The 14,698-nt window shown below is 38.7% G+C and overlaps 2 protein-coding genes across 2 annotated transcripts; both read left to right on the plus strand.

Moving 5' to 3' along the window:
• Positions 1–384: 384 nt before the first annotated feature.
• Positions 385–6,986, plus strand: LOC142980573 (cathepsin O-like). Its single transcript, XM_076126029.1, has 6 exons — positions 385–613; positions 1,801–2,036; positions 2,441–2,573; positions 4,251–4,444; positions 5,258–5,374; positions 6,021–6,986. Exons 1-6 carry the CDS (start codon positions 404–406, stop codon positions 6,214–6,216), a joined length of 1,086 nt encoding a protein of 361 aa, XP_075982144.1. The 5' UTR covers positions 385–403; the 3' UTR covers positions 6,217–6,986.
• A 1,404-nt stretch (positions 6,987–8,390) lies between these two features.
• LOC142980561 (cathepsin O-like) lies at positions 8,391–14,464 on the plus strand. The gene is made up of 6 exons (XM_076126011.1): positions 8,391–8,632; positions 10,837–11,084; positions 11,553–11,685; positions 11,928–12,121; positions 12,499–12,615; positions 12,924–14,464. Exons 1-6 carry the CDS (start codon positions 8,417–8,419, stop codon positions 13,108–13,110), a joined length of 1,095 nt encoding a protein of 364 aa, XP_075982126.1. The 5' UTR covers positions 8,391–8,416; the 3' UTR covers positions 13,111–14,464.
• Positions 14,465–14,698: the final 234 nt, after the last annotated feature.

Here is a 14,698-nt window from a genome sequence, read left to right on the forward strand (position 1 = left end):
TATTTTATTCAATACTAATTCATATCTTTCCTATATCATTCAAGTTGCCATTATTCAAATCATATATTCATTTAGGTCAAATGCTGACACTTAAGATAGTCAATGATACAGAGAGTGAACTTACCGCCAGTTCGGAAGGTAGGGCCAATGAGAAGAGCTGGCAAGAAATCCCTGGCCACTTTCAATCGCCAAATGGTTTTAACAATACTTCTATTAGTATAAATCATTGATGATGTAAGCTAGCTACTGAATCAATCAATAATTCTTATTGCGATAGTTATTTTAATAGAAAAACAGGAAAATGTTATTGAAATACATACATGACACAAGTAAAAGATATCACAGGAAAAACAAAGCTTTAAATAAATCAGTCGTGCCCGAAGCTTTGTACAAACACTTCAATATGAACATGTTTCTACAATTCCTAGTTATATTAATACTACTGTTTAATATATCTATTTTACTAAGACTGTGGTACGAATCTCGTAATCTTCGCAAGTCAGCACATGTGGACATTGTTGATGTTCATCAAATTAAGTTTAAATACTACTTGAAGCAGTTCAACAAAAAATATTATGCTTATGAGTATAATATGCGGTTGCAGAATTTTAAGGTATGTATAAATTAAATGTTGTCACGCCTTGAGAGAGGAGATGTTCCTTCCTTACAAATGTTCCTCTGCCTGACGCCACCAGAATTATCAGATTCATGTTCAAATGATTCAGGCCAATGATGATGATAAATTAAAATATTATTGTTGTATACCTCCACCAGCCGCGAACTTTGCATTCAAGTCTTTCTACTAACTTGTTGGGCCATATATCTGTGTCAAATTTTAGTGAAATTGGTTTTGCAGTTTACTTAAGTTTGAAAGCATATTAGGCAGATACCAAATGGCTAATTCTTAGGCTCCATCCATCTGTAAAGATTTCCCGGCGTAAAAAGTATCCTAACTAAATGATAATAGAAGTGTACCAAACCTTTGTACCAACTGTCCTTAAATCCGTATAGTAGTTTTTGCGTGATAGATCAACCATTGTACATCTATTCACATTAATTGCATTTATAAACGACGATATCACTAGATATATTATATTACGTTCCTTTTCCGCAATATGTACGTTATTTGTACATCTGTTATTTCCTACACACGGTGCTACGGAGAACGAGTTAGCGACGTGTTTTTTTATTTAATATGTTTAGACAACTCACACACTGATTTCAAACAATGCATAGCTCATACTATGGTAACTGGACAATTCATAAACATATTTACTTCTTAATAATGATGATTTACCCTCTCATTCATTAACACACTATAAACCTATTTTAGTTAAAAGGCTACTAAAATATGTTTTCTCTTTTCATTTCGCTAAGGAGTGAAAGAAACAAAACTCTTTATAAGCCTTTCATAACTTCATATTATTTTATTTTTATGTATAAAAGGGTTAATGTCTTAACATGATGCCTCCGTAGCGCAGTAGTTAAAGTCGCCACGCCGCTACCATTGCGTCGTTATTAGGTACTTTCTTTGTCGTATGATTAGTGGTCAACCTAGTGTCAAAGTTGTTCAAGCAGCCCGAGAGGCCTTGGACATGGCTTAACGACTGTTATCTTAGTAGACAACAGCCGGGACCGACTTGTTACGTGCCCTCCTAAGCACGGAGAAGCCCAGCTCAAAGACCGCGCCAAGGGTTGCTTAATCCTCAGGTCATTTACCGACCGGTGAGCGCAACTGGCTATGAGCGCTTCTAACTAAAAAAAACTTTTTCAACGTTTCAAAATATTTTTAAATTCCAGGTATCTCTATCCAAAATAGCAAGAATGAATGCTTTAGAAGGATACCCAGTGTTTGGGCTGACACAGTTTTCTGACATGTCGGAGCAAGAGTTGGCTGACCACGTGGGTATAAAGCCCGAAGAGAAAGAGTGCCGTGCTTTGAACATAACATGTGACTATACGCACAGCCGCAAAACAAATAATGATTGGATCAAATGCAGCGATAGTAACGCCGATATACCTGACAAATGCGATTGGTAATGTCGAATGGGTTGTTTAAAACAATTCAATCCAAATATGATTCCATAAACGGGTAGCTGTACCAAATAGCCCACTGTTAGCTGCAAAAACCTGCACTGTACCTCGATTCTCACCACTATCGAATACCATCAACAGGCTAGCTATCGAGATTTTGACATTTAGAATGTACTGCCAAGAAAGTTTCTACGACGCCCGTCAGAGGTGCTGATCAGATTTTCATACAGAATTTCTCGATGACAATCATATCGGTCGTCGGTAGTTGGTAGTAATAGAGAATTGAGCTACTGAAGTTCTAATTTCTGAATTGTGTATCCCTACGATAGCAGCGAACTTTGTTTACAAGGTTCTCTACTAAATGTTGGACTGTATTAGTAAATGGTGAATTAATGTTACATTTCAGGCGAAAAAAGGGCGTTATCGGTAAAATAAGGGATCAGAAGGAATGTCTTGACTGTTGGGCGTTCAGTATTGTAGGATTGATGGAATCAATGGCTGCCATACAGGGTGTAAGCCACAAAACATTCAGCGTACAGGTAAATACTTGTATAATAACCCTCTTATTCATAAACACACTATAAACCTATTTTAGTTAAAAAGCTGCTATAATATGTTTTGTCTTTTTCATTTCGCTAAGGACTGAAAGAAACAAAACATGTAAAAGCCTTTCATAACTTTATATATTTTTATGAATAAGAGGGTAAGTATCTATAAGTATATAGCTATAAGCAGTGATAGCCGATCCGAGTGGTTTAAGTTGGCACTTCCCACGCAAGTGGTTGTAGGTTTGAACCCGAGGCAACACATTCGAAGTTATGTGTGTCTTAGAAATACAAATTTTCTCTTGCTCTAACGGTGAAAGAAAACATCGTGAGGAAACTTTGCGTGCCTGAAATTTGTTTAATACATTTATTGAGGGCATGCAAAGTCACCAACCCGCACTTGGCCAGCGTGGTGGACTCAAGGCCTAACCCCTTCCCCCTCGTTTGGGAGGAGACCCTTTCCCTGCAGTGAGACAGAAATGGGTTATTTAAAAAAAATCTTTACTTAACTAGTTGATCCGCACAACTTCGCTTGCGTCACATAAGGGAGAACGGGTCATAATTTTCCCTGTTTTTGTAACATTTTTTACTGGTACTGTGCTCCTTTTGGCCGTAGCGTAATGATATATAGCCTATAGCCTTCCTCGATAAATGGGCTATCTAACACTGAAAGTTTTTTTCAAATCGGACCAGTAGTTCCTGAGATCCAAACAAACAAACAAACTCTTCAGCTTTATAATATTAGTATAGATATTAAATACCTCTGTATGACAAGATGCATTGATGAGAATGAAGCAAAGAAAGTTTGTTAAGATCATACCAAGTGGCGTTCTCTAGTTTACCCCTATGGGAAGAAGGTGTGATTGTATGTATGTAAATGCCTCTGTGGTCTCAGCGGCAGTGTATACGACTGCGCGGGGTCTCGGACTAGATTCCCGGATTGGGCTAAATACTTTTAGATTTATCTTAAGCCTGAGGTTTGGTGGACGGTGTATGGCAGTAGGCTCACCCCCTGTTATAAAATAAATTTAATCCATTACTGTCCCACTGCTGGGCAAGGGTCTCTTACCGTAATGAGGGAAGGGTTAGGCCTTGAGTCCACCACGCTGGCCAAGTGCGGGTTGGGGACTTTGCATGCCCTCAATTAATGTATTAAACAAATTTTTAGGTATGCAAGGTTTCCTCACGATGTTTTCCTTCACCGTTGGAGCATGTGATATTTTTTCTAATTCACACATAACTTCGAAAAGTCATTGGTGTGTTGCCTCGGGTTCGAACCTGCGACCACTTGTGTGGGAGGTGTCAACTTATATACCACTCGGCCATCACTGCTCTGCACCCCCTGTTATACGGTACTTAAATAGTAATTGTCGTAATGTGGGTGTATTTCATGTACCCCTACTATACCTTTAGGGGAACTACGGTAACTACAAAAAACTACCTGCCAGAGTTTAATCAAATAAAATGATACTACATAGAAAGCTTTCAGACAAAAAAAATCAATCAATCAAAACCGATCTTCTAATTATAAAGTGAACAAATAAAAAAAAATACAATGACTTGATATCTCCTCCTTTTTTGAAATCAGTTAAAAAGAAGATAATTACTGTTTAGTTTATTTTGGAACTATTCTTTCAAATGTGGTTAAATTGCCTAAATTTAACTTTACAGGAACTTCTAGACTGTTCCTTACTTTACAATGGATGTTTTCGAGGGAGAGTGGACTCTGCCCTCAATTACCTCTGTAACACTGAACAGGGGATAGTCAGTGAGGACCAGTACCCACTTACTGTAATACGAAGGTACGGAGGTAGATACGAGGTACCCGTTAATGGCGTGAGGATCAAACAGTATTGGCATCAATGGTAAATACTTCTTCTTCTTGTCGTATGGTTAGTGGTCAACCTAGTGTCAAAGTTATTCGAGCCGCCCGAAGACCTTTCACGTGGCGTAACGACTGTTATCGTAGTAGATAACAACCGCGACCGACTATTTTACGTGCCCTCCGAAGCACGGAAAATATAATCATGCATGGTAAATACTAATCACAAAATATTATTTTGATATATTTCTTTTCTTCTTTAAGAGGACAAGTCCCGCACTAACAATTGCTCTTGTGTCGCCGAGTCATACAAACATGCATACTTACGGACACCAAGAATAATCAGACCCGAAACAATTAATTGTGGAGCGTACAAATAATTGTTCTGTGTGGGAATCGAACCCTCACGACGCAATGGTAGTGGCGTGGCGACCACCATAATCACCGTTGTACACAGTATTGTGCCGACCGAGTTCATCTCGTATTCGGTTTCCCGCCCCACTAGGCCGATTAATGCCGAACCGAATATTCGCGTAGCAAGCCGAAGTTATGTGTGTATTAGAAACAATTATCACTTGCTCCAACGGCGAAGGAAAACATCGTGAGGAAACCTTGCATGCCTAAAATTTGTTTAATACATTAATTGATGGCATGCAGTCCCCAACCCGCACTTGGCCAGCGTGGTGGACTCAAGGCCTAACCCCTCCCTCATTACCGGAGGAGACCCTTGCCCAGCAGTGAGACAGTAATGGGTTTAATTTATTTTATTTAAATTTATTACGGGAAAGTAGGACAAGCAAACATATTGAAGACTAAGAAGTGATATTTTTCCCATTTATTTTTGTCTATATTTCAGTAATATGAAGGAGTCAGACATACTTCGCCTAGTGGCACACCATGGGCCAGTGGCAGTGGTCGTTAACGAAGCACCCCTCTACCACTACGTCGGTGGAATCATTCGGAGAGCTTGTGTGTAAGTATCATTTATTATATTAGGTCGGGGAAAAAGTCTTCGCATTATAGTATGTATAAACTTGTAATAATAGTGGTATAAGTTGATACCTCCCACGCAAGTGGTCGCAGGTTCGAACCCGAGGCGACACACCAATGGCTTTTCGAAGTTATGTGTGTATTAGAAATAATTATCACATGCTCTAACGGTGAAGGAAAACATCGTGAGGAAACCTTGCATGCCTAAAATTTTTTTATTACATTTATTGAGGGCATGCAAAGCCCCCAACCCGCACTAGGCCAGCGTGGTGGACTCAAGGCCTCACCCCTCCCTCATAACGGGAGGAGACCCTTGCCCAGCAGTGGGACAGTAATGGGTTATTCTTTTTTTTTTATATTGTGTAGGTCTGAAAATCGGCCAACATCTGTTTTTCATACCCCTAAGTGAGAAAAGTTGTTCACCATTAACATTTTTAAAAATTTTTGGCCAAAATTTTTTTTTCTATCAAGTATGTGGCATTTAAACACATACAACCCCAAATTTTAACCTTTCTATCACCTATCCCTATTTTTAAATAGTCATTTTAGTATAATTTATAAGGCAAGACAACGTTTACCGGGTCAGTTACATAGATGTTTTAAAATTTAATTATTCTTTATTGTTTCAGCCGGGGTAAGGACAGTATCGACCACGTGGTTCAGATCGTAGGCTTCGACCTTACAGGGATTATACCTTACTATATAGTGAGGAACTCTTGGGGTACACATTACGGCGACAATGGATATGTTAAATTGGCCATTAATTATAATGTATGTGGGTTAGCTGATGAAGTCACGGCTTTAACTGTTGAGATGTCTCGCTAATGAATCAAATAAAGGATATTTAAAAATGTACTAGACGATACCCGGCTGCGGCGGTCAGTTTCATTGAAACAGGACAACGGTACAGGACTTTGTTTATAGTGTCCAAGTGTGTGTACAATAAGCATGTATACTCTCTGTTCCTTAACTCTCATAGCCCCGTGGGACGGATAACCAACACGACCAGTGAGGGGGCAGGCGCAGGATCGACGGCTTTACGTGCTCTCCGAGGTACGGAGGTCTATGACCTCAACTTGCTGACTTCGGGCAAATCTGAGAATTGTTATCAGTAAATTTCCGAAAATTTTTTTCGGGCCGACCTATCTTTCTAACCCGAGACATCTGGCGCGCTGTATTTATATTATTGTTAATTTATAAACGCGGTTGAAGAGGAGCTGGTGGCTTCGTAAAACCTGTCGCCTGTAACGATCTCTTAGGTTAAGTTTCGCTTGCCGAGGTTGGTCAATGGATGGGTGACTAGATTATACATTAATGCCTAGTTACTCCGGGTTTAGCCACGTTAAATTGTGGGTCCCGGCTGTCAAGCAGTCAGAGGAATTTATGAAACCAGCAGTCAATATTCACTCTGATAAATCTATCTAATAAACGGCAAGAGATGGTAAAACTTGGCCCTAATCTTTTCAAATTGTAATTACGTATTTGTAAATTGTAGGATTAAAACTAAATTAACATTTTATTTTGTAACGTAACTCTTAAGTTTAAGTTAATTGTATTATGTAAACTGGTTGTATATTTATAATAAATATCGATGTTTAAATATATTACCGTTTTATTTATTTTCCAACTGCGAATATGCAATGGGATAATTTATACGACATACCTATTTTTGGGAGGGAAGGAAAGTACAAAATGCTTTGCCATTTAGAGCATATTATAATATTATAATATTTAACTTGCTCCATCGGTGGAGGAAAACTTACTGCTGAAACTTTGCATGCCTGAAATATGTTTAAACCATTTATTGAGGGCATGCAAAGGTGGCCAACACGCACTTGGCCAATATGATGGACTTAAGGCCTAACCCCTCCCTTGTTTGGGAAGAGACCCTTACACAGCAGTAAGACAGTGATGGGTTAAAAAATATTTTATAACGACCTATCAACGGCTTCAAATTTATAAAGTGTAGGTATCTATATAAATGTAAATTGGGACAAGATATTATGTGACCAAAGTAAAGTTCATTATAATAATATTAAGTATTATTTCAATAAGGATAAACACTCATAATTCGTGGTTTTATCTGTGACTTCGGCCGTGTAGCGGGATTCCCTCTGTAAACTCTATTTTAAGCACTGACAGACTACAGACTGACAGTACTACAAATCTGTGTAATACCCTACACACCTATTAGACATTACGCCCTGACTCCCGTGGTAGGGTAGAACCTGTGTTACAGTGAGACAGAGAATATGGCCGTCAGTGAATGCTCATAGTTACGCGCATTGCCGAGATAAGATAAACAAACTCCACGGCCTGTGACGCGCAGGATTCAGGGTGCTGCAGGGCAAGAGCCTATTGCAGTCTATCTAGTCTTGTCACAAACTGAAAAATGTTGTCCAACGACCGTACCATAAAAAGTTTATGAATCTTTTTTTGTAACCTATTGAGTTTTGTCAAAACTTGTAGAACAAAAGCTGTTCCTGATGTTAGTTATCTATTGATTTAAGGGTTTTTATGTTTAAAATTTAAATTTAATATAACCCATTAATGTCCCTCTGCTGGGCAAGGGTCTTCTCCCGTAATGAGAAAGGCGGTAGGCCATGAGTCCAATTGCGGGTTGGGGCAATTTGCATACCTTCAAGATCTGTTCTAAAGAACTCTCAGGCATGCTAGGTAGCATCACAATGTTTTCCTTCACCGGACAAGTGATAATTATTTCTAATACACACATAACTTCGAAAAGTTATTGGTGTGTTCTTCTTACTGCGGGTTCGAACCTGCGACCACTTGCGTGGGAGGTACCAACTTTTACCACTCAGCTAACACTGCTCTCTCTTAAATAATGTATACTTACATGTTTATATCCATATTTTATGTATTTTAAAACAATAATAACTTCATACAAACACGTTAAACACTAGGAAAAAATCCTGCATAATTGTATTATGAGAGGAAAACTGATTTTATTTGTTCATTTTATACGAACACCAATCAATCCATTGTGCTTCATTATTCATAAAACATGTCTAATATGTTTACAATAAAGCTACCAGCACTTCTGCTGTCATTATTAAATGTTTTGATATTGTTAAAAATATATTTAGATTCTGGTACATTGTTGGGGCCAGTCAATGTGGAAATCTTGGACGTGCACCGACTCAAATTTGAAAGTTACTTACAACAATTCAATAAGAGTTACAATGCAAACGAATACAATCTAAGGCTGCGGAATTTTAAGGTATGTAGTAAAAATAGTTCTTTATGATATTTCTCTCAACCTGCAACAGGCCAGCGTGGTGTACTCAAGGCCTAACCCATTCCTCATTACGAGAGGAGGTCCTAGCCCTGCATCGGGACAGTGATCCGCGTTCTGGCCACTTTATGACGACTGTTGAAGGAACACCGTCAGATTTTTTGTCGGTTTGCCCAAATGTAAGGCCGGAACGCCTAGCTGGCGGGAGAGCCCGACAGACCCCCGCTTCCTCCCTGGAGCGGGACATGCAGTAATGCATTTTTCTGACAAAAGAAAAAGGGTCTCCTCCCGGAATGAGGGAAGCGTTAGGCCCTGAGTCCAAATATTGAATACGTATTATTATTTTGTTACGGTATTGTCTTTATAATATTCCGTCATTCTGGGACACGTGTCTGGTCACCAATGAGGATAAATATAACTACATAAAGTACTTCTCTCTGCTCAGATTGAATATATTTTATTGTTACATATATAAGTTTAATGTAGGTACCTATATGATTCAAATTAGTGCAATTATATTGTTTACTAATTAAATTAATTACCATTAAACTTATTAATATAAAATACATACCTACATTCGTTGCCTACATAGGGTTGCCTCTTAAAATTTGGAAAACCGGATAAGACGCGTGAAAACCCCGGATTTTAGAGTCCGAAAGCCGGACATGTCAATAAGAAGAGCAACCGCGACGGGGGTAGTGGGGGAACGGTGAATATACTTGGTTCGTCGGTTGATCGTGGTCTGCGAACATAGTGCGTGTCTCGCAGGCGGCCTAATTTTTTTTATTTATAATTGTTTTTAAACCCGGTCTACAAATGAAACCTTCTCCGGACGCTCCCCGGATGCCCTCTAAATTAGGACAAATCCGGGGAAACCCGGACGGATGGCAACCCTACCAACAGTTACCGTGACGTCTGATATTTTAATATACTTACTGCATCGCCGTCGTTCGCCATTATATAAGGAAAAATGGAAAAATACATAACTATTCAATATTTTTCAATATTCTGCATTAGGCTTTAAACTTTAAAACCGGCCAAGTGCGAGTCGGACTCGCGATCGAAGTTTCATACCATTATCTATAATAGAAAATCACGTTTCTTGTTTGGTGACCCCCCTTAATACTATTTGTTGTTATAGCGACAACGGAAATACATAATTTGTGAAATTTCAGCTTCCTAGATATTACGGTTTTTAAAATACAGCTTGACAGTCAGCAAAGGCTTAGTTATAGGGTCTAGTTTTTATCCTTTGGGTACGGAAACCTTAAAACGGTCACCATTAATAAAATTGCGTACGATTAACGCTTAACGTCACCCTTTTTATATACTCATTTATAGGAATACTAAATAAAAAAGGTGTTGGAAATATTTATCATTATCTATTACCACTTTTTATTCGTTTTTGAGAGTTTCGTATCTAAAGGGTTTAATCGGGATCCTATAAGCCTCTGCTGACTGTCAAGCTGTGACTTCGCTGTGTGCCTGTCGGTCGGTCACCAGGTTGTAAGAACCGTGATAGTTGGATAGTAGAAATATTTCACACAATGTGATGTATTTCTGTTGCCGCATTGCAACAAATACAAAAAAAGACAGAATAAAATAAAACTTAAAAGGTGCTCCCATACAACAAACGTGATTTAAAACGTTTTTATAAACAATAGCCATCTTTACACACACACTCAATCGCGCATGAAACAACAATCGCGCGTGAAAGAGCACGCGTGTACAAGGAAAAAGAAAAGACCACGCGCTCATCAGTCAAGCCCGCGACGAAAATAGAGAGCGAAGAACGTGCAGGCTTTTTGCGCGTAATCCTGTATAGTTGCCGCCAAATAACTTGAACAAATTCGCTATATCATAAGGAACGATTTCTAGGTCCGTTTTGAAAGAATAGCAGAGCGTGACGGCTAGGGCTATAGCGCTTCGATCGCTTGTTTGGTAGAACAGTCAACCGAGAGTCCTCTGCACTGGGTCTACGTTTAGTTTGCATTCTAAAGTAAGTTCTTGTGTTCAAGTTGTTTGGCGACACCTAAGTATACGCTCCTAAGAATGCGCGATAGAGTGTGCGCGTAAAGCTGGCTAATGGTACGGAATCCTTCGACCGCGAGACCAAGTCGCACTTGGCCCTACAACAAAAATGTATATTATATACTCAAAATAAATTTATTTTTGTAAAAAACTTTCAGGCTTCATTGAAAGACATACTAAGATTAAATGCTATCGAAGATCACGCCGTTTTTGGACTCACGCATTTATCTGATTGGTCACCCGAAGAGATTGGACGAGTCAGGTCCAATTTAGAAGGAGATAAATATTGTGTATTGCAGAACAAAACTAAATGTTTAAAAAAAAATGTCCAAGACACTCATGTAACATACAAGGACAGGCTCAAATGCACTGACAACTCCAGTGATATACCTCTGCAATGCGATTGGTGAGTTGTCTCAATAATCAAAAGGTTTCAAGACCTCAGCGCGGCTGTCGCATACACTACCACAACAGGCATACGTCAACTAGTAATACGTAAATAGGAATGACAACGTCGGGAGGGGACGTCCTAGAAAATTTTAACAATTGGAGAACAATTTAGCACTTGGCGAAGCAAGGAAAATGATTATAAATTAGTAGTGTTAAGAGAATGAACAAGTTTGTAATATGATTGTAGTCTTAAGGCACCAAGACCCGCCGGCCATGGCGAGGTGAACCCGGCATTAACAGCCGCCGGCTTTGCCACACCCAGAAACCGCCGGCACGGCCGCATGGGCCGGCGAGTAAGGGGCTTGCATTTTTTTATATAAGTTTAAACGCTATTGAACAGATATAAACTACTGCTAAAGTAGTCTAAAATCGGGAGCTAGCAATACTATAGTGTTTAAATTTTATTTAAAACTTACATATTCAGGCGAAAAAGAGGAGTTGTCGGCGCAATAAGGAACCAGAAGGAATGTCTTGGATGTTGGGCGTTCAGTATCGTAGGAGTGATGGAATCAATGGCTGCCATACAGGGTGTAAGCCACAACACTCTCAGCATACAGGTACGTTGATCTGTATCAGATATATCGTGACAAGATGATCTTTTATTCATACACAATATTTTAAGCCATTAAGAATTCGAACGGTCTCGTTAACTAAGAACTAAGAAGCACATGAAATGACGATTAATATTATTGTTTTTTCAATTTGAGTAGACTTCCGCACGCAGTTGGAAATCGCATAACGAATGCGATAAAATCTCATAATACGAAAACATTTCAACACATTGAACGCACTTTTATAGGAACTTCTAGACTGTTCTGCACCTAACAATGGATGTCTTGGAGGGAATGTGAACTCAGCCCTTAACTACCTCTGTACCTTTGGACTAGGGATCGTCAATGAGGACCAGTACCCTCTTACTCTGAGGAACGGAGATGGATGCAAAAAAGATTTACCCTCAAATGGACTTCGAGTCAAGGAGTTTTATAACTTGTGGTGAGTGAATATCTTTATTATATTTAGGGTCTATGGTTAACTAGTATAGTGGTTTAAAATCGCCTTCCATGCAAGTGGTCGACGATTCATACCCGGGGCAACACATCAATGACTTTCAAAGTTATGTGTGTTATTCTAACAGGGAAGAAAAATATCGTGATTCAACATTGCATGTCTGAGAGTTCTTTAGAACAGTTGTTAAGAAGTGTTCAATATCCTTAACCCGCAATTGGCCAACAGTGAGACATTTTTTTTTAACCCATTACTGTCCCACTGCAGGGCGAGTCTAGTCCGAGTCTACCACGCGGGCCTAGTGCGGGTTGGGGACTTAATGGGTTAAATTTACTTATTATTATATAATGTAATTTTTACTGCAGTAATGCGTCATCGACGGATATCCTACGGTTGGTAGCACATCACGGACCTGTGACCACTATCGTCAACTATGGACCACTTATTAACTACTTAGGAGGCATCGTGCGAAGAGCTTGCACGTAAGTCTTTTGTCATCTGATTCCAGACTAAACAGACTTTGTATTACGGTAAATCGGCAACTGATGAACATACTTATAGACTTCTAAATACCTATATATACAGATAAATTTACAACCAGGCTCTGAACAAATCTCGTGCTCATCACACAGATATTTGTCCCGGGTGAGATTCGAACCTGCCACACACGGTGCTGCGGTTATTACGGTGACCACGTTAACCATTGCGCTATATTTGTGGGAAATGATTCTGCCTTCATATAAGGGACACGGGTATAACAATGTTCTAACATAATACAATATTGTTTCAGTCGGGGCTGGGACAGTATCGACCACGTTGTTCAGATTGTAGGCTTCGATCTCACAGGGAGTATACCTTACTATATAGTGAGGAATTCGTACGGAGTACTGGCTGGAGACCACGGATACATCAATATAGCGATTGAGGGCAATGTTTGTGGCATAAGAGATGATGTTGCCGCCATTAATGTTACGTAAAATTTTGTTGATTTTTGTTTGGACGTAGTTAAGCAGAAAGGACTCAGTCCACACTTTGGCCACCGTGGATTTAAGTATTCAATCATTCTCCTGAGGGTCAAATCTATGATGTAGTGAAATCCCTATTTTTAAAATGTAGATGGACACTACTTTTCTTACTACCTCAATCAAACTCAATGAAGAGTGTCAAAATCTTCTCTTAGCAGAATGCTAACATGCTTGACTCCATTGTGGTGGGAGTGTGGATTGGGTCCTTTCTGCTTAACTACGACCGTTTACGTTCTTGTCAAGGCGAAGAAACAAACCAAGATTTCAATGCATAATCACTTTTATTCCCATGTGGTGTTATTCATCTATAGATTGTATAGTCATGAAACTCGAAAGATCCTTCGAAATCCCTAATGATAAATAAATAAAATCAATCAAATATATTATTTACCTTTACTTTTTTATTAGTGTTATTAAACTATAGAACTGTATTAAATAAGTAAATAGTTGCGCAGAGGCGAAAAATAAACTAAAAAAGAAAACTAAGAACGTATGCAAGCAGCATAGATTATAGCCTTCTACTGATAGCTGGTCCGCATGTAGTGCGTGTAACGGAACAGAGTACCACAGTATATCTATACTTAATATAATAAAGCTGAAGAGTTTGTTTGTTTGTTTGATTGTTTGTTTGAACGCGCTAATCTCAGGAACTACTGGTGCGATTTGAAAAATTCTTTCAGTGTTAGATAGCCCATTTATCGAGGAAGGCTATAGGCTATATAACATCACGCTACGGTCATTAGGAGCGGAGTAGCAACGAAAAATGTTACAAAAACGGGGAAAATTTTGACCCATTCTCTTAGGTGACGCAAGCGAAGTTGCGCGGGTCAGCTAGTAGGTTATATGTAGTCTAGTTTTCTTGATACCCTAGATAGTATATTATGTATGCAGTCATACCGAAGTTTTGATAATATTAACCACAATTTCCTGCAACGTATATCACGGTTCATTCTAATATATGTAAGTATATCGTATGAAATCAATACTATAATATTATAGTGTTGTTAACCAAGTGTCAAAGTAGCTTTCGACATAGCTTACTGCCATCTTACGGCCGATTTTATTAATCTATCTATATATTGTATAATAATTGTAAATATTTTGTTTTTTATTAATTATTTATAGTTTAGTTTAGTTTAATGTTAAAAGTTATTCATAGCTTAGTTTTGTATAATGTTAATAATACTTATGTTAATTGAAAATTATAATGTTTAAAAATTAAATTGTGACAATCGTTGTTATCTATCTATCCACTAAGCAATGATAGTAGAGTGGTATAAGTTGGTACCTCCCACGCAAGTGGTTGCAGGTTCCAACCCGAGGTAACACACCAATGACTTTTCGAAGTTATGTGTGTATTAGAATTAATTATCACTTGTTCCAACGGTAAAAGGAAACATGCAATTTTGTATGCCTGAGAGTTCTTTTGAACAGTTCTTGAGGGTATGCAAAGTCCCCAGCCCGCACTCAAGGCTTAATCCTTCCTCATTACGGGAGGAGACCGAGTGGGACATTATTAAATTATTTATTTATAAACTGA

This window comes from Anticarsia gemmatalis, chromosome 18, assembly GCF_050436995.1.
Source record: "Anticarsia gemmatalis isolate Benzon Research Colony breed Stoneville strain chromosome 18, ilAntGemm2 primary, whole genome shotgun sequence".
NCBI classification, from domain to species: Eukaryota; Metazoa; Arthropoda; class Insecta; order Lepidoptera; family Erebidae; genus Anticarsia; species Anticarsia gemmatalis.

Coding starts and splice junctions, on each gene's coding strand:
- LOC142980573 (XM_076126029.1), top strand. CDS start 404: ATGAACATGTTTCTACAATTCCTAGTTATATTAATACTACTGTTTAAT. Junction 614..1,800: donor TGCGGTTGCAGAATTTTAAG/GTATGTATAAAT, acceptor TTTAAATTCCAG/GTATCTCTATCCAAAATAGC. Junction 2,037..2,440: donor ATACCTGACAAATGCGATTG/GTAATGTCGAAT, acceptor GTTACATTTCAG/GCGAAAAAAGGGCGTTATCG.
- LOC142980561 (XM_076126011.1), top strand. CDS start 8,417: ATGTCTAATATGTTTACAATAAAGCTACCAGCACTTCTGCTGTCATTA. Junction 11,085..11,552: donor ATACCTCTGCAATGCGATTG/GTGAGTTGTCTC, acceptor TTACATATTCAG/GCGAAAAAGAGGAGTTGTCG. Junction 12,122..12,498: donor AAGGAGTTTTATAACTTGTG/GTGAGTGAATAT, acceptor TTTTTACTGCAG/TAATGCGTCATCGACGGATA.